The sequence below is a fragment of the Clarias gariepinus genome, chromosome 7 (genome assembly GCF_024256425.1).
Source record: "Clarias gariepinus isolate MV-2021 ecotype Netherlands chromosome 7, CGAR_prim_01v2, whole genome shotgun sequence".
NCBI lineage: Eukaryota > Metazoa > Chordata > Actinopteri > Siluriformes > Clariidae > Clarias > Clarias gariepinus.
Genome location: NC_071106.1, coordinates 11974040 through 11997478, shown reverse-complemented (window position 1 = coordinate 11997478; position 23439 = coordinate 11974040). Strand labels below are relative to the sequence as shown.

Genomic DNA, 23439 nt, shown 5'->3' with positions numbered 1-23439 from the left:
GCCGACAAGCTATCAGTCGATTTCCCAAGATCAGGCAGTCCCAGTTTGACTTGAACGCCCTTGGTATCTGTCATTACAGGGATATGCTGGCATTTATTTTTTTTTTCCCTTTATGTATGATTGCAGGTCAGATTCCCATTGGCAGGAATTTGTTGTAGAATTTTTCCTATATGTCCTGAGAAAAAGAACAAAAAAAATCATTTTTACTAATGATGTTATTTAAAATGGAAGTCTAGGGGCAGATACTGAATTCTGTTTAAAAAAAGTTTTTAAAATTTGCAAAATCATAGTACATCGTGAATGAATCTTACTTACAAAACCTGCTTTTATTTAGTTTTAACTATTACTTTGTTTTCTATTTTTTTTTCTATGACAAAGTAGTACCATTTTAAAAAGTATGCATTTTCCTAATATGACTAATATACATTAAGTTTATGAATTCATGTAAGCATTGTACAAGGTACATTCATTTTATATGTTTAAATATTTATTCATTTACTTCTCCTAGAACTGCGCCTAGACTTCCATTATAAGTGGATTATAAGTAAATGCGTTGTTCTGTTTCTTTCTCATTAAAAAGAAATTAAAAGCAATATACATTTATTGTAGCATTCCTTTAATCGCAGTCGTATGGAGATTTCAGCTTCTTTTTTGCGCAATAGAACAGAAGAAGTATTAGTATCGCACTCTTTTTGCTGTTCTTGGTTGTTGTTGTTATTGAGTTCCTTCTCCCACACATTGCGACAATAAAAGGATAGCTGGAATATTTGACAGTAATGTGTAACAGCACTGCCTCTCCTCTCTTTCCTTTTTTTTTTTTTTCCTCGGAGGCAGATGTATGTAATTACAGCGGTATGAATTATTGATCAGAGGATTTCCTCATGCACGTTACCAGTACTCATCCCCTTCTACGTTCTCCTCCTCTTCCTTTATGTCTCTCTCTCTCTCTCTCTCTCTGGCCTGAGGCAGGACGTCTCTGGCAGCCTGGTTCACAAAGCTTAGTGGTTAATAACAGTGATGTAATATCGTGCAGCAGCAGCAATACAGACAAACACAGACTTAATAACTGAAGCTGTTTTAGATCCAGAGCCAGATCTAACCATTTCCTTTATGATCGGGTGCTGGAATAGATCATGCAACCAATATATATATATACAGTAGATGCCATTGTGTATTTATGACAGAAGCATGTCGCAATCTGCTTTTCTCTAATCTCTCTCTGTAGGATAGTACTTGCCTTAATGCGCGCTCACAGCATGACTTGGTCAGGGCATGTGAGTACAGTTTATCATGAGTTCACATGTGTGTGTGTTTGTGTGTGTGTGTGTGTTTGTGTGTGTGTGTACTTCTGTAATAGCAAATTAGATTAGTGGCAGATTTAGTGTATTCATGTATTGAAAACTCAGCAACACCACGGCTGCCCCGCTGCTTGAACTAATTTGGCAAATGCTGTTTGCATGGCTTCTTAACTAGGCTGTGAAGGATACACCACGCAGAATAAGCATGTGTCGCAGTTTGTAATGCGCATGCTGAAAATACTAGCTATGCAGAGTTTTCCCCTTCTCTTTCCTACCAAAATCAATCGTTTTTCTCATTCCTATCATATCATTCCTCCAATCATTGCTATGATATCTACTCTTACCTTCCATATCATTACTGATATCGGAATTACTATCACCCTTACTACTGATATACACTACTTTTAATGATGTCATTATTTATGTCACTTTTACTAGTAATATTAAATATTAAGAATATTGTCACGGTCACTATTTTTGTATCAACATTATTAGTGTTACGGTTATCACTACTATTAATAGTATAGTCACTGTCACCTTTACTAGTACTAACATTACTACTATTACCACTACTACTAATAATATTCATACTACTACTATAGTCAGTATCACTATTAATAGTACTTATTATTACTATTAATGCCAGTGCTATTATTTTTTCTGTCACTTCCACTTTTATTAGTATTAACGTTGTTATTATTATTACCACTACTACTTATAATAATAACATAACTAGTATTGTCACTGTTACTAGAACTAATATTACAAGTAATACCGCTACTAGTATTTGCACAAATATTATCATTATTACTGTACTACTAATACTACTATTTTTTTACTATTTACTTTTACTATTACTAATATTACTAACCACCATTACTAGTAGTCGTAGTAGTAGTATATAAACAGTAATTATATACTCACTCTCAGAATATTTATAAAATACACAAATTATATATGTATGTATTATATAACTACAATTGTAACAACCACTACTATCTCGTTATTACAATAATAAACAATTATTAAATAAACTTTAATAATTTAATAAACATTTTTATCAGTTTCTAGTAATAAAATAGTAATAATTCAGTTATTATGAATTTTATTAGTTTTTAAGCATATAAACCATTATTGCCTTGAATTACCTAGTAACTGCAGTAATAAAAATGATAAATGATGCATAGATAATGCAGTAATTGTAGTAGCACTAGTACAAGAAAGAAAACAGTACTTACATCATGTAACTACAACCACTAATACTAGCACATTTACTACTTCTATACATTAACGTTAATTCCTAAGGATATTGTTTAGTAAATAACTATTAATTCTTTAGTAATGAAGTGATGCAAATAAAAGGACATGCAGACCATAGAGCTATTCTGGACCCCTTGAGAAGTTTAATGGGTTCATATAATAACACAGCTATTATGTTATGCCTATTCTATTACTAATGCTAATCCTAACCTACTGCTATGATACTCCGAATCTCTGAATACAAATGTCCCTCAACGTTTTCCAGTCTGATGGATTAAATTCTCAACAAAGGTGGATTTCCAATAACTTCTCCAGAGTATCGGAGCTATGCATAACATCCTCATAATTCCCATTTTAACATGCCATTTCTGTCTCCTCTTTCTCTCCCTCTGAGATGAATTCCTCCTACCTGATAGGTAGCGTCACATGAATCTGTCCCACACAGAGGTAATGCTCTCTCCTCTCTGCAGGTAGCAATGGATGCTTTTAATATCACTGTTATGGCCATCATTGCTTGTTATAGCTCAGCGATTTGGGAGGTGTTTTTTTTTTTTTTAACCTCACTATGCGGGGCTTCTTCTTATGCTAAATGCTGAAACGAGAATTAAATGAATCCTAAGCTCAATGCAGAAGTGTGCCGTTGGGGTCACAGTGAAAGACTTGCATCTGTAGTGTGTGCCGCGCGGCTCTCACGCTGCGTCTGGATGATTGGCTCCTTTGAAATGCCGCAGTAATTCCAGGCTTTCCTCCGAGTCTGAGAGATGAGCTATGGGGGTGAAGAAACAAACGAGAAGACATCATTACCGCTATCAGCAGACAAAGAGATTTAATCAAATGAGCACGGGCTATTCTCTCTCTCTCTTTTCCTGATTACTAAATCCTTCTCTCTTCCATCACATCACCTTTGTTTGTCATCCTTTTTTACATTTTTTACCTTGTCTTTGTCTGGTCCCTTATTTTTTTATGGAGGATGGATTAGTCTCAGCTGCATCCTGTTGTATTCTGGTTTAGTCTATAGTAAATGGCGTTTGCCCCCAGGATATAATGATGGACTGCTTGTTTGACAGCTGTACTGGTTAAAGAGGAAATGGCAGTACACATGCATATGTAGAATGGAAGCTGGAAATTATATTGGTTAGTCGTGGTCTACGATACAGAACCGTTTGAACTCAAAACGCATTGCATTCAACATAACAGCGTTTGGGTTTGCCGGACTATGTTCGCATTGGCATGTTTTGTTACAGTGACATGTTTTGTTTGTGCAGTGAAACCATGTAACGCAGACATGTCATGCTTTATTAGGGAGAAACAGAATGCCGCCTCCGCCTGCTTTTCCTCTCTGTTCACATTGCGAGCAAATCTGCTCCTATTTCACTTTGTGACACATATCTGTTTTTAGCATGAACCGCCCTCTGCACACATTTTCCAAATTACATAATGAGCCACATGCATTATGAACAATGAGAAAAACATCATGTTGGCAAGAGATCCCTCATCGTGGTGCTGACAAAATCATGTTGATCATTTGTTCCGGTAGACTGGTGGCTTATAGTCTGATCATGTTCAGGACAGGAAGGCAATAAACTAGATTACATGCAGGGTTGTTAATGTATTGCGTGGTATACTGACAGTTTTCTTTTATAATTTAAGACTTGTCATTGTGACGTAATTCAAATTATACTCAAACTACATAACGGTTCTTCGCATTTTGTGCAGCTGGAAGGCTACATAATGGTTGTTTGCATTTTTCGAAATTCCACAATGTAATGTAGGCTGATAAGCATGTCCAAGTTGCCTGTTGGCACCCCATCCATAGTGAAGCTTGTCTTGAGTTCCCTGAGAAAGGCTCCAGGCCCCTGTGACCCGAAGCAGGATAAGCTGTAAATTAGCATTTGTGTGTGAGCAAGATACATGAAGCACCGGATTTGGAAACAAATTCAGAAAGCTCACAGAATCCAACATTTAAAGGTTAAAAAAAAGAGTTCAGTTTAAAGCACTTGGTGAAGGGTAAATGCGCAGGCCTTGGGTTGGGCATCTGCCATGTCACTGAAAAGGCTTCTTGCATCATCAGTATGCTGTCCCAGGCCGGGTCTGTTGAAAAAGAAAAAAGTTCCAATAAAATCCTAGAAGTGAACTGCTTAGTAAATTAGTGCTTTCATTTTAGTCATAAGAAAGGGTACGAAATATTCATGTCTACTTAGACACTTATACTGTAAATCATTAGGAAATTATGACTTAGGATTTTATTTATGCAGAGTAGATATAGTTCTTGTCCCCGATTAGTTTTAAGCAAGTACAAAATAAGGATTTATGTGGCCTAGTATACAAGTAATCAGTGTGTAATTATTAATGTACTTCATTTCACTTCACTTTGGTGTCCATAAAGGGGACGTACAGTACGTTTCATGTAGGCATACACATAGTGAGATGTCAAAAAATCATGTTCTCTTTTCTGTCTCATGACCACTATCAGTTCTTAGTTTGGAAAAATGTGGAAACATTTCTAAGTCAAATCGGATTAATAAAAAAAAAAAGAAGTTTGCACAGCTCACATGATAATTCTGAACTAACTCCATCACCGACTCAGAACAGTTCATGTGTTCATTCTTCAGTATATTTAACCACCTATTAAGGAGTCTCGTCCTCTATTTCAATCTATCACACGTTCCTCATTTCTGTTCTCTCTCTCTCTCAATGGTTTCTAAGGCTGCTTCTTCCCACAAGATGGAATATACACTTGTAATACAGAGTTACCGCCTCCAGTTGACCTCCTTTTGGATTAAGTTTAATCCATAGCTCCTTCATCTAAGGAAGCAGAATCTCTCTCTCTCTCTTTCTCTCTCTCTCTCTCTCTTTCTCTCTCTCTCTATCGTTCTCTCTCTCTCCCAGCCTCCATGCCTGCTGCCGTGCTCGACTTCTCCCTGGAGACTCATTGTTGCAGTAGAAGGACAGAGAGAGAGACAGAATGCTAATTGAGGCTCGTTAAATTTTACTAGAACGTCGCTTCCTCGTTAGAGATTTGGTCTTTTGTAACGTGTGATTATGTGAATTTAAGCATTGGTGTCTGGGTGCGATTCAGATTTTCCTTTTTGGAGGATGTCTAATGCATGTCTAATATGGATTGTATTTAGAATACAACAAAAAAAATCATTCTATTTGTACCAGGGTACAATTGAAAGCATCCCTCTGTTTTACAACCGTTTCCAAGAGGTCTTCTCATTTTATTCTCTAATCTAGACATCTTCTCTAGCCTCTAGTGTTCCTTCAGATGGTACTCTACACACAAACCCACACAGTGATGAAAGCGCAGGCTAATACCAGCCCTTAGACACATACGCTGATGAAAGCACAGGTTAATCCCACACGGTAGAACCAGCAGAGGGAGCTCACCTTATGGTTTGTGATTTGTTTTTATGGATTAAGGGAACCAAAGAAGTGACTCAGGATTCAAACTCGGGTACAGAGTAACTGTAATACATCTGGAGTTTCTTTCCCCTAGTCTGAATCGTAAACGATCAATCCCATCTGCTAAAACTAATTCCTAAATGACTGTTTGAGGGGGTTTTGGCCGGATTTTAGTTGTGGGATTAATTTGAACGCTCATTAAACACACAATAATGGCATTCATTCTGAGAGAACTAAACCACTTAGTTTGGTATTAGTACGTACCAAGATGTACTCCCAGTCTGAGCTCTTTCTTTCTCTCTCCAGTAAGTTAACAAACGTGTTGAGTAATCATCTATGTCACATGTATTCGCCAGAAATACTTACTAAAACTGTCCTAGTACTAAGATAACCGGTTTTCATATTTAACGTGCTGTATTACTACAGTAAGAGTAAAGTAATAGTAAAGTAATAGTCTGGGTAGGTATACTTGAGATTATATACTAGTTTATAATCTGGGAAGATTTGACTACTGTATTACATAATAACTAAGTAGGAAAAGCATAAAAAATGGCGCAGTGGTAAAGTGCTCGCCATATTACTCGGAGATCGCTGGTTCGAACCTCGGGTGATGCTGTTTTCCTCTCACAGCCAGAGGTCTAAAAAGAGCTGATTGGCCGAGCTCTCTCAGGGGGAGGGATGAGAGGTACTCGCGCTCCCACATTAATCACGGCTCTACAGCCAATCAGGGGCATCTGTGAGCTCGCGCACGCGGAAGGAGCAGAGAGCGCTGTCCTTCGAGTGTGTTACTCCGCCCCTAATGGTGCGTGAGCAAGCAGTTCGAAAAGATGCGGTCGGCTGACGTCACGCGGTTTGGAGGAAACATGCGATAGTCTTCGGCCCCTTCCGGCTGAGTGGTAGTAGTAGCAGCCTAAATGTGGGAGCCCCCTAGTGACGGGGAGGAATTCGCTACGACTAAATTAGGGGAGAAAATTGGAAAAATCTAAAAAAAAAAAATAATAATTATCAAAAATAGAAGTCCTCCATTGTGCTATAATAAAAGTACAAACGTACGCATCTTTTAATTTTATTAGCTCCAGTAGACTTTTTATTTCAAACAACTGTTGCGTTATTAACCATAATAGAAAACAGGAGGCGAAATTCCCGCTTGAAGTACTACACGTCATTGTTGGTATGCAACTATCTATAAATGTAGTTAAGTAAAAGTACAGACATTTGCTATAGGATGTAGTGGAGTAAAAGTCAATTATGTGCTTATATAACAAAGTAAATGTGCTAGGTGCATCCTGAAGGTTCAGAACATGTACACTGGATGGTAGTACCCCAGCGACAAGGAAAGGTAGCTTTACAAGCACCTAGCACTTACATGATTAGCCACTTGTCGTTTGTGGCTAGTTGGTAGCCATAACGACTTTCTAATTTATACACTATTATAACAAAGTGAAACAATGCTCTTCAGGATGTGAACTTTTTAACATTATAAAGATCAAACATTAAACCTAAATAAAAGGATAAGGCAGCCAGTGATTTAACTGAATAAATGACGCATAGTGAAAACCAAGATACAAGAGAATACAAAGCCGTGATGAACCTGCGGAGCTCTAGCTAATTAATCAGAGACTTTATCTTATATTTAATATCACCACATTTGAACTCTATTGTTCATGCCGTGATATTGGATATGAGATAAAGTTTATATCTGTATGTCGGGCTTCTACTTTGCATTTGCGTCATGAGATAAATAACAGGATTTTCTCACGGTTTTCTGATCTCTGCAACTTAAATGTGACAACTCTACTTGTACTTGTAAAAAATGATGTTAATCGATTTCCAAATCTATCCACTGGACAAGCTATTGGAAATACTTTCTTATGAACCTTTTTTTATTTTTATTTTTTCAGTTATACTGGAAGTCTAAGGGCAGGCGTCGGGGCAGGCGTGATTTTTATAGAAGGTATTCAGTGAAATGTTGTAAATGAAGCTCCGAGTCTCCAGCTTTACCCCGCCGCATGTGAACTCTAGCACCGACTCTGAACTGGGTGAGCACTGGTTTTAATTAAATTGTTGTATTCCCAGAAATCGCAGCTCGTCGTCAGGGGTTCCGAGGGGTCAGAGTGTTCCCTCCAAAAACAGGATGCATCACCCTGAACGGCCCTAAGGATCGCCTTTAGACATGACCGTGAACATACACGGCTTTGTGTTCGGGAGATAAGAGCGGAGAATGGAGCGTTTCACACACACTGGAACAGATCGGTCACAGAACACACACACACATGCACGCACTTATACTGACTCATCGTGGTGGTTCAATAGTCTATTCATGGTACGCGGGGGTGTGGGGTGTGTGGGCCGGAGGATGCCAGTGTGTCCACCAGTATTTTGGGTAGCTGTCCTGCATTTCACTGGGTGCTACGGATATTCAAATGCCAAACATCTCGCTATTTTAGTGTGTGTGTGTGTGTGTGTGTGTGTGTGTGTGGGTGTGTGTGTGTGTGGTTCTACATTTCTGTGGGTTTGAGCTTCAGTACCGTAATCCTCATTAATATTTATGTGCTTGGAGAAAATCAGGAGCAGAGGCTGATTAGCCTATATGCAAAGTGAAGTAGGTCATGCACACACACACACACACACACACACACACACACACACACACACACACACACATAAACACTTCAAACAATTCTGGAGCTCACAGCTGCTGCTGTCTCATTTTTCCATGACTGTGTGTACGTTTGTGTGTGTGTGTGTGTGTGTGTGTGTGTGTGTGTGTGTGTGTGTGTGTGTGTGTGTAGGTAAGGAAGCCTACGTATGTTTGTGCATGTGTGTGTGTGAGTGTCAGTGAGGAAGCCTATGTATATTTGTGTGTGTGTGTGTGTGTGTCATTGAGGCAGCCTACAAATACAGTATGTGTGTGTGTGTTTGTGAGTGAGTGTGTGTGTCATAGTAGAGGAAGCCTGTATGTGTGTGTGTGTGTGTGTGTGTGTGTGTGTGTGTGTGTGTATACGTGTGAGTCACTGAGGAAGCTTTTGTATATGTGTGTGTCATTGAGGAAGCCTGTGTGTGTGTGGGGGGGGGGGGGGGGGTGTGTGTGTGTGTGTGTGTGTGTGTGTGTGTGTGTGTGTAAGAGAGAGAGACAGTGAAAGAGATCAAGAAAGCCTATGTATGGGTGCATGTTCCCAAAATACACCCCAGTCTATTATATTCTCCATATAAAATGTAGTTTGTTCCAAAAATATTAATTACGCAATTCTAATCTATTCCAGTCATTACAAAAACAATCTCTTTATGGAACCCTGCAGTGTACGTAATACAGCCTGCAGCTCCATGATGTCATTTAATATCTTTGTTTTTAAAGTTTGTAAAGAGTTAAGAACACACTTAACCATTATCAGTGCTATTATTATTATTATTATTATTATTATTATTATTATTATAAAAATAAACTATTTTAGTCCTTTGTATTAAATTGGTCTATATAATTTGAACAATAGATAGTGTTAATTTAACAATAAATTATAATTAAACTCAGAAAGGTGCTGTTTATTGGGAAAAGAAAATGGCTTGAATGATACATTTTCGCTTTCACCTCATTATTCAGTAATTCATCTTAAATTAACTAACAGTTTATTCTGACCGAGTAATCTGATTGGACAAGAGGCATAATTTTTTTTTTGCATAAGCTTCTCAGGACTGTCCAACACCCCCCGTGGTTTTTCCCCCCTCCACTTTCAGCCCTGTTAATTCCACTAACTGCCGGTTGCTAACTGTCAGTCGCTAGCTCCGCCAGTCGCGGTTAGTTAATTCCACCAGTCGCGGAAGAATATGTGTTGGCAGAGCAAAATAACTCACTCGCTCATCATCTATACTGCTGAATCCTGCATATAGGGTCGCGGGGGGTCTGAAGCCTATCCCAGGTGACTTAGGGCACGAGGTGTGGGTACACCCTGGACAGGGTGCCAATCCATCGCATGCACAAACTCCATGCACAAAGAGGAGGGACTTGACCAGCCCTGGAGGTGCAAGCTGATAACATATCTGGTCTGATAAACAAACAAAAAGATAATAAATGGGGTTAGTAGAACTGCTGTATAAAAGCGATATCACACTTGAAGTTGTATGGATAGTACAACAGCGCTCCCTCTCGTGTGATATTGCTCAATAACTACCATGAATAATCATATTCATATAGCACTTGTGAGAACAGACATTGTGACAAGAGGAAACAGCACCAAAAAGTCTGCAAATAACAAATTTCCCAGAGTTCCGCTCATGAGCCGTTACACCCACAAGCCACTAAAACAAGTCTCCAAATATTTAAACTATCATTTCTGTCTCTCTCTCTCTCTCTCTCTTATTCACCCACTCTCTCACACAAACATGGTGACACACACACACACTCACACAAACAATTTACTCTTCTTAACAACAGTGAGTCCGGATCGTATCCTACCAGGAAGCAGAAAAAGGGAAGGGGAAGGAATCTCAGAGCTCAGGAATTCAGAGCATTTCATTGTAGCTCAACATACAAAACACCAGCTGTACACGTTTATGGAAACTTAAGTATTGCTCCGCTTTGTTAATTTTTTTTTTTCTTGCAGTTGAAACACATAAAGATTCTACTCAACATCCATGCAAATCCACACCCCTAAACCACCTGAATGCTAATGCAAGGGAAGCTTCATAAACCCCTGACAGGCTACACGGTTGACAGCCAAATAAAATGTTCTCCGTATCCTCATGGGCTGCATCTAGATGGTCCACTTAATTGTATTTCTCTATTTTACATCGCCTGAGGCGACATAGAGACTGGAACACTTCACATATTATTTATAAAAAAAACAAATGCTCGAGTTTCCACCAGGAAAATAAATAACTCTGAACAGGGTTGCAGTATTACTATAATTGTGTAAAAGTACGTCTCTTCTGGTTTTCGTTAATTAATATGAGTTTACTGTATTATGAGTATACTGTATAGAAGTAACCTACTTTGCATTAAGCAACTGTGTTATTCTGGCTACAGAAATAAATGTTTATTTTAAACACGTTATATTTGAAGCATTATCTTGAATGAAGATTTGGTTTTGCAGAGCATGGACAATAAGAACAGGGAAATCAAGGTAGTTCCTTGCTTGGTGTAGGGTAACAATTTTTCCAAAAAAAAATGTAGTAAATAGATAGATAGATACCTATACATTTATACAGATTTTAAATGATGATTTCATTTATTAAGGGAAAAGAAAAGCTGTCCAAATCTACCTGGCCCTATATGAAAAACACTAAAACTAATAACTGGTTGTGCCACCCTTGACAACAAAAACTGCAATCAGGCTTTCACGTCGCTGTGGAGGAATTTTGGCCCACACTTCTTTGCAGAATTGTTTTAAATCAGCCACATTGGAAGGTTTTCAAGCACAAACATCCCAATGGGATTTAAGTCAAGACTTCGACTAGGCCACTCTAAAACCATAATTATACACATAAAACCGTATATAAAATTAAAATGTGAAAAAATACAAAAATTTCGGGGGTTTTTCTTGAGGTTCATTTTGGACGCCCACATGAGTTACCAAATATAGTTCTTTGCCCAATTAAGGGATAAGCTTCCAAAACATGTTTGATGTTTTACTCATGCAATATGTCTAGATTGCTCATTATCTGTTCATTCAGTATAACAGCACACATGAAGAGTACACCAGTATGTTACCAGAATCAGTACAGCCGTTTACCTACAGCAACAGTAAAGTTCCCACTTTCATGATTTTCGCTATGAATCGCTATAGATTTGAATTCAGGGATTTGACACACTGTGATCTTATTAGCTTCAGCACAGCAATGAAACACTACGGTAAAGCCTAGGGGAAAGTACTGTAGATACAGGTATGGTACTGTATGTCCACAGATAATTTAATGATCAATGACTCACTTACCAATGGTACCATCCTGGCCATCGTGTAACAAGGGGCCACTACAACTCTATACTGTGATTGATAATGGATAGGCATGAATGACCATGTGTAGACTTTTAGATCATAAAGCAGGATGAAAAAATATTCCCAGCTCATACCAACCAGCTGTGGATTAACACAGGTCACCCAGTTGGTAAGCCACTGTCGGACTGTACCACTACCCATAATCCACGAGTCCATAGAGATCTGTAACAAAAAATGTGGAAATGGGAACAGGGATCAATTTAACCCAAGACAAAATGCCATTTCAGATTAAGTGTTACATTTGTCATTGACATTCCCTGCTCTTATTAATTATTTAATCTTTATGTAGTCTATAATTATTAGAAAATTAGACCTGTCTGTTAATGTTTTTTTTTTTTATATCTGATCTGATTTGTGTTCTTCTCTCTCTCTCTCTCTCTCTCTCTCTCTCTCTTTCTTTCCTTCATGCTCCTCAATGGACGATCTCCCGCACAGGTGAGTATCTCTTCAGCACTTGCTCATTGTAATGCTCATGGGTGTCATCTTGCAATGTGTGAATCAATAGGCATTGACAGAGTGTGTAGCTGGGAAGCAAAGCGAACGGCGCTGTTGCTCACTCTGTTAGCAGGTTCATGGCTCTCGTTGGCTCCTAGCAGGAGCAATGAATGCCCAGTTCTACGTGTCAATACGTTTCAGTGCCAAACAGGGATTAATGCAGTGTGTGTGTGTGAATATAATGTGTGTGTGTGTGTGTGTGTGTGTGCAGTTCTCACAGCCATGAACTATTCTTTAGACTTTAAAACCCGTTATTAAGAGTGCAAAGAGTGACACAGGCACTGAATCTAGGCTTCATCTTGGAATAGTGTGTGTGGTGTCAAGGGAGATGGGTTGAAGTTTCACGGAATTGTCCAATGACTTTCTCTACAGATGTTACATTACGTAAGGGTGTTTGCAGAGCTGAGCGTACGATAGGCCTGGGTACACTTTGTTTAAAGAAATGCAGGTCTTTAAAAAAAAAAAAAACCTAAATTTGCTCCAAATGATTTTGATAAAGAATGAAGTTCTCATTCAGTTTTAACATGAATCTTTCTCATTCATGTTGATGGGAGGGATGTACAGTACTTGCAGATGGGGGATTCAGAACGCCAACTTTTTATTCCCCTGTTGATTGAGTCTTTCTGTTAAAGTGAAGCACATTTAGGATAAGGAGGCAACAGAATGTACGGGACATGGGAGTCGACACACATACTGCATGAGATTTACTGCCGAACAAATAGAATCAGCTGTGTGCTATCAATTTTAAACCAGATCATGTTTAGTTGTGTGCAGTGTAACAGAAACCACATAAACACCATGTGTCTGTAATATAGTACTACAGTTTAATGTCTTATTGGCACTCTCGTTTATGCTCAAGTTTAATCTCTGATTTGAATTTTTTTATATGTGTTAATATAAAACAGTACAATGAATGTTGTATTTGGTTTGCATTCTTAGGAAAAAAACATTCAGCAATACTTGGATCATTATTATTTTTTCTTTGTTGTAGATTTCTACATAAAACATTTGTTCCACTGGTTAATGCGGCTTCAACAAGAATGACTTCAAGGACCGTATTTGCCATTTTTGTAATGAACATTTATATCTCAAGCAGAGGTTAGGCAGAAATATGATTTGTGTGTTTAGATATTGTTCCACAGAACTGTGCAACTTTCTTAAGATTAATTAAATATAGATTAAATTAAAGTAATGGGAGCGAATGGTTGTACTGTGACAGGCTGCAAAGTGCCTAAAGATGCAATTCAATAATTTAGTTGTTTATGTTATAATACAACCTCAGCAGCAACCTCATTTCCCCTCTTGTCTGTTCCAACCACTTAGCATACAGTATAATAATCACAGGCCTGATCATCTGTCATCATCTGTACCTGTTTCCCACTGGTTCAGGTCTTTAGTCATGCTTGGACTAAAAATGAGAATGTTAAGTCTGGCTCTATGGAAACAAAATAAAAAAAAAGAGGGGTGAAGGAAAACTTTAGCACAGTATAGGATCACGAACTTATGCACACACAGTGAAACAACAGGAAAAAACACATATTGCCCTCTACTGGATGGTGCTAAATAAAAAAAAAAAGACAAACAGTGTAGCCTGATTGGTGTTTCCATATTGCCCGTTGTGTATGACTGGGTGTGTGAGTGTGTGTCTGAGATAGGTGTTGATGCAGACTCCAGGCCCTAGGCGACCTTACACATGATAAGCTGTATAGATAAAGGATAAGTGGATGGTTGGATGGATGGATGGATGGATGGATGGTTGAATTGATGGATGGAGCTCCTGATAAACCCATTTATAAAGTAAACTACTCCAAATTCCAAGTGTTAGGACTGTCCAAATCTAAGCTATCTTTGATTCATTCTGTTTCAGTGCAGGTCTATCACAGGGCACCATGAACACACATATTCACACCTAGTGGAACTATAGAGCCACCTATCAGCATGTGTTGACAAAATCCTCTCAGACATCGAGAGAACAAGCAAACGTACAGTAAATCTCTACGCAGACAGTAATCCAACTCAGAAGCTGTGAGGCGAGACAGTTTCGATCAAGGTCATCTTAAATTATACATTGGAGTACCTCGGTTCCGTTTTCGCTGTATATCTCCTATTGCTTGTGTGATGTCGGCTGATCTCGTGTTACTTTTGTGTTCAGAAGGCAAATGAAGTTTCAGGATCGATTTTGCATTGTAAATGAGTAGCTGTGACTATCTGAACTGCATGCTGTTTGAATACCTTTTACTGTAAATCTAATGACACGTGACACGCTGAAAAATGATAACTAGAGAGCTACGGAAGGGGTCATGGTATGGTCTGAGAGAGTGTAGCTTGGTCATTAGTTAAAAGGTGAGCATCTACTAAGCCATGAGGAGAGTGAGAAGAAACACAATGAGGGAGGTTTAGAGTTACACTTAGATACTGTGTTTGTGTGTGTGTGTGATTGAAAGAGGTCTTATACGGTAAATCATTACTATAAACTGCTCTATGAAGACATTTAGAGTTAAGAGGGGTTAATAGTCTTGCTCAAGCGTCCAACAGTGGCAACTTGATGGTAGTGGGGTTTGAACCTGGGACCTTCCAATCAACAGTCCTTAACCACTGAGCTACCCCTGACTCCAAATTAATGTGCGTCAGTATGCCATGATGTAAGAAGACATTGTAAGAAGACACTTGTTTCAAAGATCTCATTAATGGCTAGGTCACTGATGTAACCGAATAAGACCCAAGCAGGACAGAGGAGTCCTGCTGTTCTGATGAGCTCCTCGTCTCTTAGATGGCAAGGGCTAATAGTGTGCTACAGGGCTGTCGCTTTAAAACTAACCATCACAGGGTGAAATTGGAGGGGGCCGGGGGTTAGGGGGTAAGAGAGAGTTGGTATGTTCTATGTGGGAATGTTTGTGTTGGGTCAACCATGAGCCATTCCTGTGGGAGTTAAGGCTTGCTGTTGGACAGAGAAGGACACAGAGAGAGAAAGAGAGAGAGAGAGAGAGAGAGAGAGAGACCACTAAGAACATCTACAGTGTTGCACAGTAGAGGTCTCTTCGTTCTCCCGTGGGGCACTTAGAAGAGAAAAGGAGTGATGAAGGACATTAAAGAAGAAGAGAGCGCTGCCTGAGGACCCCAACCTGCTCACACACCTGCACTGAAGAGGGATTACCTGTCCTCCACACCTGTTCAGCTATGGAGGCTGTACTTTTAAGTCTAGAGGAGAGTGTGTGCGGGGGGCAGGGTGTGTTCTGGGATCTGACTTCAGCCGCTCTCAGGAGACTGAGGCATACACACCTACTGTATAGTACTGTCTACCAGGTATGAGCCTCATGTGTGGGAATGTGTGTAGAAGCATGAAGAGAACAGCAATATGATGAAAGATGTTTTGTCCTGTTTATTCTGTTGTTAAGTGCTGTGTTTTGTGCCGTCAATACAATACTCTGTTAAAATTATTACAGAAGAGAGACTGGCAGTCAGCCGTAAGCTGAAGCCTCATAGTGTGGGAAATTGATACAGCTTTGGGAAGATGTTATTATGTGGTACTGAGGAAGTTAAAACCTCTAATAGTTAGAATTCGGGGCATCCTCAGGACATTCTGTGAACTTTAAACAGTATTAGTGTTGCTATGGTGGTTTCTATGGATCTCCACAGGAGTCTGCAGCTCCGTCTAGCACAGATCGGTGCTGTGTATGTGTGTGTGTGTGTGTGAGTGTGAGAGAGAGAGTCAGAGAAAGACATCAGTATTCAGCCTGTGCGCCTCCTCTACCTTCTCACGGTGTAAAAAGAGCAGACAAGACCAAACAATCCCAGAATTCATGAATTCAGAACAAACCTGTGCAAATAATAAAATGTACAGAGTGATGGTAAATCAATATGTCTGTGCACAGCATCAGAAATCAACAAGTTCTTAATTTAAATGAGTTATACAGAATGTACAAGCATCAACTTTAGGTTAATCAACCTACAAATGTATTCAATTGTTAAATCTAAAACATTGACTCTACAGTGCACAGTTTGAAAAATGCATATATAAATTTCAAAATTTACACTTGTCCAGTTGAGTCTGCATCTGCATGTCGAATATCGTTTTCTACTTAATCTGTTGAAAGCTGGAAATGACTTAATTCTAACTGCCGATTAACAGAACACAGTTATAAGAGTAAAAACTAGCTTTATTTCTCTACACAGTCCACTGCTACATAATACACTTATCCCAGCGTTTCATTAGTGCTTGGACACCATCAAGGTAGAAGGTTTTCTCACTGCCTGTTTCACATCTGAAACACTGGCCTCCCAAGAATTCCTTTAATGGCACAAAAATTATGGAAATGGCTTGGAGCAAGGTCAGGACTGTACCATTTACATTTACGCATTTGGCAGACGCTCTTATCCAAAGCGACTTACATTTTTTTTATTATTAATTTTTTTTATCTCATTACACATCTGAGCAGTCGAGGGTTAAGGGCCTTGCTTAAGGGCCCAACAGTGGCAACTTGGTGGTTGTGGGGTTTGAACCTGGGATCTTCCGAACCGTAGTCCAATGCCTTAACCACTGAGTCTGACGTTCTCAGACGGGAGGCCTTCTTTAAAATGTTTGCACCATTCAAATGTTTTACTGCGGCTAAGAGTTAAACCGCACTGTGCTTGAAGTCTTTTTTAAAGATGAATCAGTTTTATGCTTTCATTCATGAGAAATTTAATCATAAGTCCCAGTTTGACTTCAACACCTCTTGTTTAATAAACTTTATTTGACTTGTCAAACCTGTGCAATTTTCCATTCTCTGAAGTGACATTTTTTTTGCTACATGTCCTTGGCAACACGCTGCCTATTCCATAGGTAAAAAGTTGAATTAATTTAATAAGTGGAGAAAATTACCCAGCAGTAGCTAATGCTAGACTACATTCACTTGGATCACTTCAGGCTAAACAGTATGAATTTAAATGCGAACATTACAGCCCTAACAGCTAGTAACATCCCCAAGTTGTTTCCCTTTAATAGATAGACATCACTGTGTAGACTGTGTGAAAATGTGAGGTTTATCAGTTCTGTTCGGCTACATGGTCAATAAAAAGTTTACCTAAACAAAAACCTTTTGATATTAACAGTGACAATGCAAGTAATTTGCCCTTATCAACAATTACTGTAGTTTGTTGAACTTGCTAGCCATGCAGCTTTGCTAGCAATGGTATTCCGAGACTACTGTATGTTTATATCTAGCATACATCCTAAACACTAAAACATACAAATTTTTATATGGTGTTAGATTGTAGTTTTTGGCAACATTTAGAGTTTTACATATGGCAACTGAATCCTGTGAGAATATTGTGTTAAGCCGTTAGAGCGGCGTTAGCTTTGTGCTGTTTGCTGTTGGCTAGCATTCAGGTGTTAGCAAGAACAAATAGCAGATTTATGCTAAAGTATGGATATGAGAAAAGATCCAAAGAGATTCCCTGATTATGTAGTGAACAAATGGTCAGAGAAACTCTCTCACACACACTCATACACACACACACACACACATGGATGGAGGGCTGTGGTATTGTCTTTTCATCATCTGATTAGCTTTTGAGCCATAGAAAACATACTGTGTGAGGAAAGGTGTATACAATAAAAGGAAGTTCCCTCATTCACACACCCGCCCAAGCAAAAATGACCTTTGACCCTTAAAGAGGTCAAATCTTTTTATGTTTGTGTGTGTGCGCATGCGTGCCTGCCAGCCTAAGTGATTGCTGTATAAGTAAATCTTCATGAGTTTACAACATTGTTTCTGTTTTCTTTAGAAACAGTGGTTAATCTCTCTCTCTCTCTCTCGCTCTCTCTCTCTCTCTCACACACACACACACATACACCTTGGCAGCAAAGTTTAACCCAGCAGGTACTCCTTGTGTGAAACACCCCCCTTTCATTTGCCTTCTAGTTCCTTTTTTTTCTCTCACACTGTGGCTCCTTCTCTCTTTTCTCCTGATTCTCTCTGGTCAGATCGACTAAAATCTTCTTGCTTTCTCAGATCTTTTCAATAAACAGCCATAGAGACCCTTTTGTTTGATCCTAAGCTGCTAATTGCAACTTTGTGTGTGAAAGTGGAAGAAACAGAAAGTGAGAAGGCTTTAGTGATTGTCCTATTCCACAAAACTTTATATTCTATGGTCCCGCTTCCATGCACACACCTGTACAAACCACACTCTCATGTAAAGTGGTGTACTCTACTAGTGGGAAGGTTGTGAGAGCAAGTCTCTGCACCATCAAGCTGAAACTGAAAATCTTTGTACTAGTCTAACATCCACTCTAAACATTTTTGCGTTGCATATTTTATTTCCTTGGGTCAATAATAAAAACATTTAGTATAGGTCTCCTCCAAATGGTTGAGATGTCACTTTCTGGTAGCACTGAAATTGTTTTGTCTGGTGGTGCAACAGAACACTTATTTTTGGACATTAGGTCCACTTTATTTCTTCGGGTATGCTGACGTAGTGTATTTTTCAGCGTAGCATACCTCAACCGAGTGGTAGAGATGGCCCTATCAGGTGAAATTCAACACATTTTTTGTTAAGATATATATTTATTTATGAATTTATTTATTTATTATCCATGGGCACTTCTCCAATTGGTGTCAATGGCTCTTTAGCTTCCATCGATTTCCACTGTCTGCATGCATATCACTTCAGCCCTCGTATAACATGCATTTTATATAACCAACATTTCTTCTGACTGCAACAAAAATTGCATGGTTAATACTGTATACTGTAGTACTAAGCCAACATTAACATTTTTTATAGAAACAAGCTAAACATATTTATGGTTTGCTCCACATAAAAATTTATTTAGCTTTAGAGAGGGAAAGGTAAGTCTTGAGGAATCTTAGTTTTCATGACAGGCTGCATTTTTACAGTATCTTACCGAGTTCGTGAGAGGGAAAAAGAAAGAACAGGAATAGTAAACAGGACCGTATGTTCTACAGCATTAAACAAATGTATAAATGACTTAAATATGATTTCTTATTCTTTGCCATGTAATAAAGTTTGGAATCATTGGTATAAGTGGAATAAAACATTTCAGAGCGTCCTCTTTAAGGTGATAAGGAAAACCCTGCTTGTGTCTAGCCAAATCCCACTTAAGAAAGAACACGCATAAGTGTTTTATTCCCTACTTATATATTTGCCTTAAACATGAGCTAATTTAAATGGTTTAGTAAAGGTACCCCTATGTTTACACAGCAAAAGCATCTGTGCATTTGACATGTGCTGAAATACAAAAGAGGATTAGGGCCACCGTAAAAATGAATTTGAGTTCTTACTTTTTCTCAGAATTCTGACTTTATTCTCGGCAGGTTTTATCTGAGATTAAAGTCAGAATTCTAAGAAAAAAGTCAGAACTCGAATACATCGTTCATGGTGGTCCTCTTCCATCCTGAAATGTCATACGTGTCACAGAGCTTGAGTTATTTTGCATCACAGTTGCTGTACAAACCAGGCAAACGTCCGGTAACTGTGCAACTCTGGCCAGAAGGGTTCAGGAACATCTGTGGAAGTTTTATTTATTGGACTTAATTGCATTTGCATGTTTGTGTGTGTGTGTGTGTGTGTATGTGTGTGTGTTTTATTTCCTATCAGTGTTCTGTGCTTTGATTAAAGGATGTGTCCCTTTCCTCAGTTCTTTGATTGACACCAGTTTTATTGTGTGTTTGGATGTCTGGACATGTGTGTGTGTGTGTGTGTGTGTGTGTGTGTGAGAGAGAGAGAGAGAGATGGCTTTAGTTTGAAGGAAATACCACATTACTGGCAAACTAACATCCCCAGAGCTGGATGATGAATGGGCCGTTCCACTACAGGCTGCGTCCCCGTTTGACACACACACACACACACACACACACACACACACACACACAAATATATACACCCCCATCCAGATCAGGTTGAACACACACATTGGTTACAGTTTGTCTCAGTCCTTGATCTTCCCACCGTCTCCATCATGGCAGGGTTTATTCTTCAAAATCTGACAGGAATACTGCTGCCTGCCTGAAAAATCTTGAACTTCTTGACTATGCAGGACATTTTGGAAGCTTTAAGCAGCACACACACACACACACACACACATACACACACACACAATTACATTACAAGGCAGCTGTATTTATAAGGCATGGGATTTTCCCAGAACCTAGTTCTCTGTGAGCATGCATTCCTTTGCCTTTCCTCTAATTTCCTTTATTAAGCTGAAATGCAGTTTGTGTTTGTTGGCTGGGTGGAAGGGAAGGTGTGTTTCAGTTCCCAGCTGTCTATCAGTGTGATTGGTCGATAATGGATTCAGATTATTTAGCCTGTGCTGTCCAGGTATTGGTCAATATATGGAAAGACAGTCTATTAAAAACAGTGTCACATATTTAAAAGCTGTGTGTGTTCGTGCCCATGTGTACCCAATGAGAGAAGGTAATCTGGTGGGATTACACTTAGAAGCGTTTTATTAGTGTGGATCAGAAGCATGCTTCAGCACACGTGTTTAGTGTCATCTACACTAATCACACACACACACACACACACACACCCAACCAATAACATCCCATTTCTATTCTGAATGTACTTTTGAGGAGCTCTTTCTAGTATCTTCTTCGTATGTTCATCCTTAAGACCATAATGCTCATTAAAAGATCTCAGGTGCCTGAGATCCAGAGTAAACATAAGAACAGATCTAATGGAAGGGGAAAAGCTTTGCCAACAAATAAAGTTCTTTCAGGTTTTAATGCCATAGCTGTTGTATGTGAAGTCCTAGCTAGAGTTGTCTTTCAAATTTTGTGGTCCTTTTGACAGATCTGTCTTGGAACAGTAGACTAGAACAGTGGAGCAGTGGAATCTGTCTTGATTACTTCTGTGCATTTTTTTGCAACTGACCAACCCTTAAAATTAGCCTAGGAGCCACATCAGTTATGCTCAGTAATGACAGCAAATTCAGTGCAGGGGTGAAACCCATACAGGGATACTGACCCGTTTCACTTATCATACCCTAATAACAGATACGCACAGTAAAATCTTACACTTTTAACAAAAAAAAAAAACCTATTCGAATGTCACGTTCCAAAACTACTGATCTGCTCTATTAACTGTACTTGTACTAACCTTTAGAACATTTTCTAATATTTATTAACTTATATAGTATGATACGCGTATTTCACTTTTCCTAAGCATCCTAAAATATTTATTATACACTATTTCACTGATGAAGGCGGCTTATCTGGGTGTAACCCGCTTGTGTCCAAACCCACTTGGGATAGGCTCCAGGTCCCTGCGACCCTAAATACAGGACAAAGCCGTATAGAAGAGTATTTCACTGATGCGAAAAAAAATATTTACATAGAGTACAAGTTACTGTAAAGTGAACTTATGTTTACTATCTACTATAGCTAGCTTGTCATCATTATTCTACCTGTTCATTCACAAAATCCTATCATGAGTATTAAAAGCAACACAAGTCGAGTGCGAAATCTACAAACCTGGCAACCTGCTAACAGTAACACAGAATACAATTTTTTTTATTGTAGAGTTGTTTGTTTCATTTTAATTTTTTTTAATAAAAGCATTTACCAGAAATCAATATCTCTCCAAATAAAAAAAAAATTATGATATTATGTAACTGAGCATATGTGAATTATGTGTATGTAATTAATTATTAAAAGGTAAGGGTATTATATATAACCTATGTATCATATTAATATGTATTATCAAATACACTGTTACCAATGTATTCGCCAACCTACCCTGGAGATCCTTTTCCGTCTTCGTCTTTTATTTCATTGTTTACGTCTACGCCACATAGACGGCGCATGATGTCATGGAGCTGACCTTCACCTTGAAATCTGCTCCTGATCTCAGATCAGGAAGTGCCTGCTGATACATTTCCTATTGCATTTGGCTAATTAAATCATTTCGTTGACCTCTCCGTCTCCTCTCGCTCCTTAAAATCATGGCAAGCGTTCACCTTCCCTGTAATACCAACAGTAATTAAAATACATCATAGCAGCTTTATCGCATTCCCGACCCTGTGTAACCCAAGCTGTCATTGTAACAGAATCATTAGACTCACTTTCACCTGACTTCCTCTCTGCAGGAACACGATCTGAAACACTGCCTCTACCTGTAAATTATTCACAACACACACACACACACACATATATACACACCACAAGTAAGTCACTAAAGCCTTCTCATGGATGACATCATGGTGATCCTGCTCTGTGCTGTGTGCGCATGTGTGTAAGTGTGTGTGATTGTACAGCACCATCTTTCACGTCCCTATTATATTTATAAGTATTATATTATCAGAGATGTGAGTGGCCTGTTTAACATGCATTTAACAATTTTTTAAATAGATCCCAGCATTGCTATGCTGTAAATGGTGTGTTTGAGGCTATACATGGTAAGTAAACGAACTAGTAACGGAAAACTGTGTGCAGTACTGTTATTATTTCCTTTAGAACGACAGAGAAAACCATGGAAAATGAGTTTTCCTTGTCCAACGCCCGACTGTTCTGTACCTGAATTAAGGTTCAAATTTAGCTCAAATCTGGTATTCCTGTTCATGATGAGTAAAAAAAAAACTTAATTCTGCAGGATCCATGATAAGATCTACTCCAATCTATAACTGTATTCATTTAGAACACCATCACATTTGGATATATCTCAGTAGACCCTGCGTCACAGTTGCGTCACGGTGTTCACTGAGGACCTAACAATAGAAACTTGGAGGCAGCAGCTACCGAAAATATCATCTTGGTCTGTTATTGTGAGCCAGAATCAAATAAGTAATGGCTTTAATTTTAAATTTGATCAGTTGTTACTGGCAGTAAAAAAAAAAAAAAAAACGACACGACTAGAGTGTTACTAATGCGATATAATCAGGAATGCCAGGTAAGATCAAGTAATATGTTGTCTGTTGTTGGCATGGATATACCTTTGTAAAGTTTTACCATGCCACCTAACGTGAACTAGGGTGGGAACTAGGACAAATAACT

At 38.8% G+C, this 23439-nt stretch overlaps 1 protein-coding gene across 7 annotated transcripts in view; it reads left to right on the top strand.

Moving 5' to 3' along the window:
- frmd4a (FERM domain containing 4A) overlaps positions 1–23439 on the top strand; it is a 102224-nt gene that overhangs the window by 12017 nt on the left and 66768 nt on the right. For 4 of the 7 annotated variants that reach the window (XM_053500226.1, XM_053500225.1, XM_053500230.1 and 1 more), the window contains exon 1: positions 15626–15751. The exons of the other annotated variants lie outside the window; for them this stretch is intronic. In XM_053500226.1, the coding sequence (XP_053356201.1) occupies positions 15626–15751 (126 nt within the window). Of the gene's footprint in view, positions 1–15625; positions 15752–23439 lie in introns of those variants that run through there. 7 annotated transcript variants of the gene reach the window in all.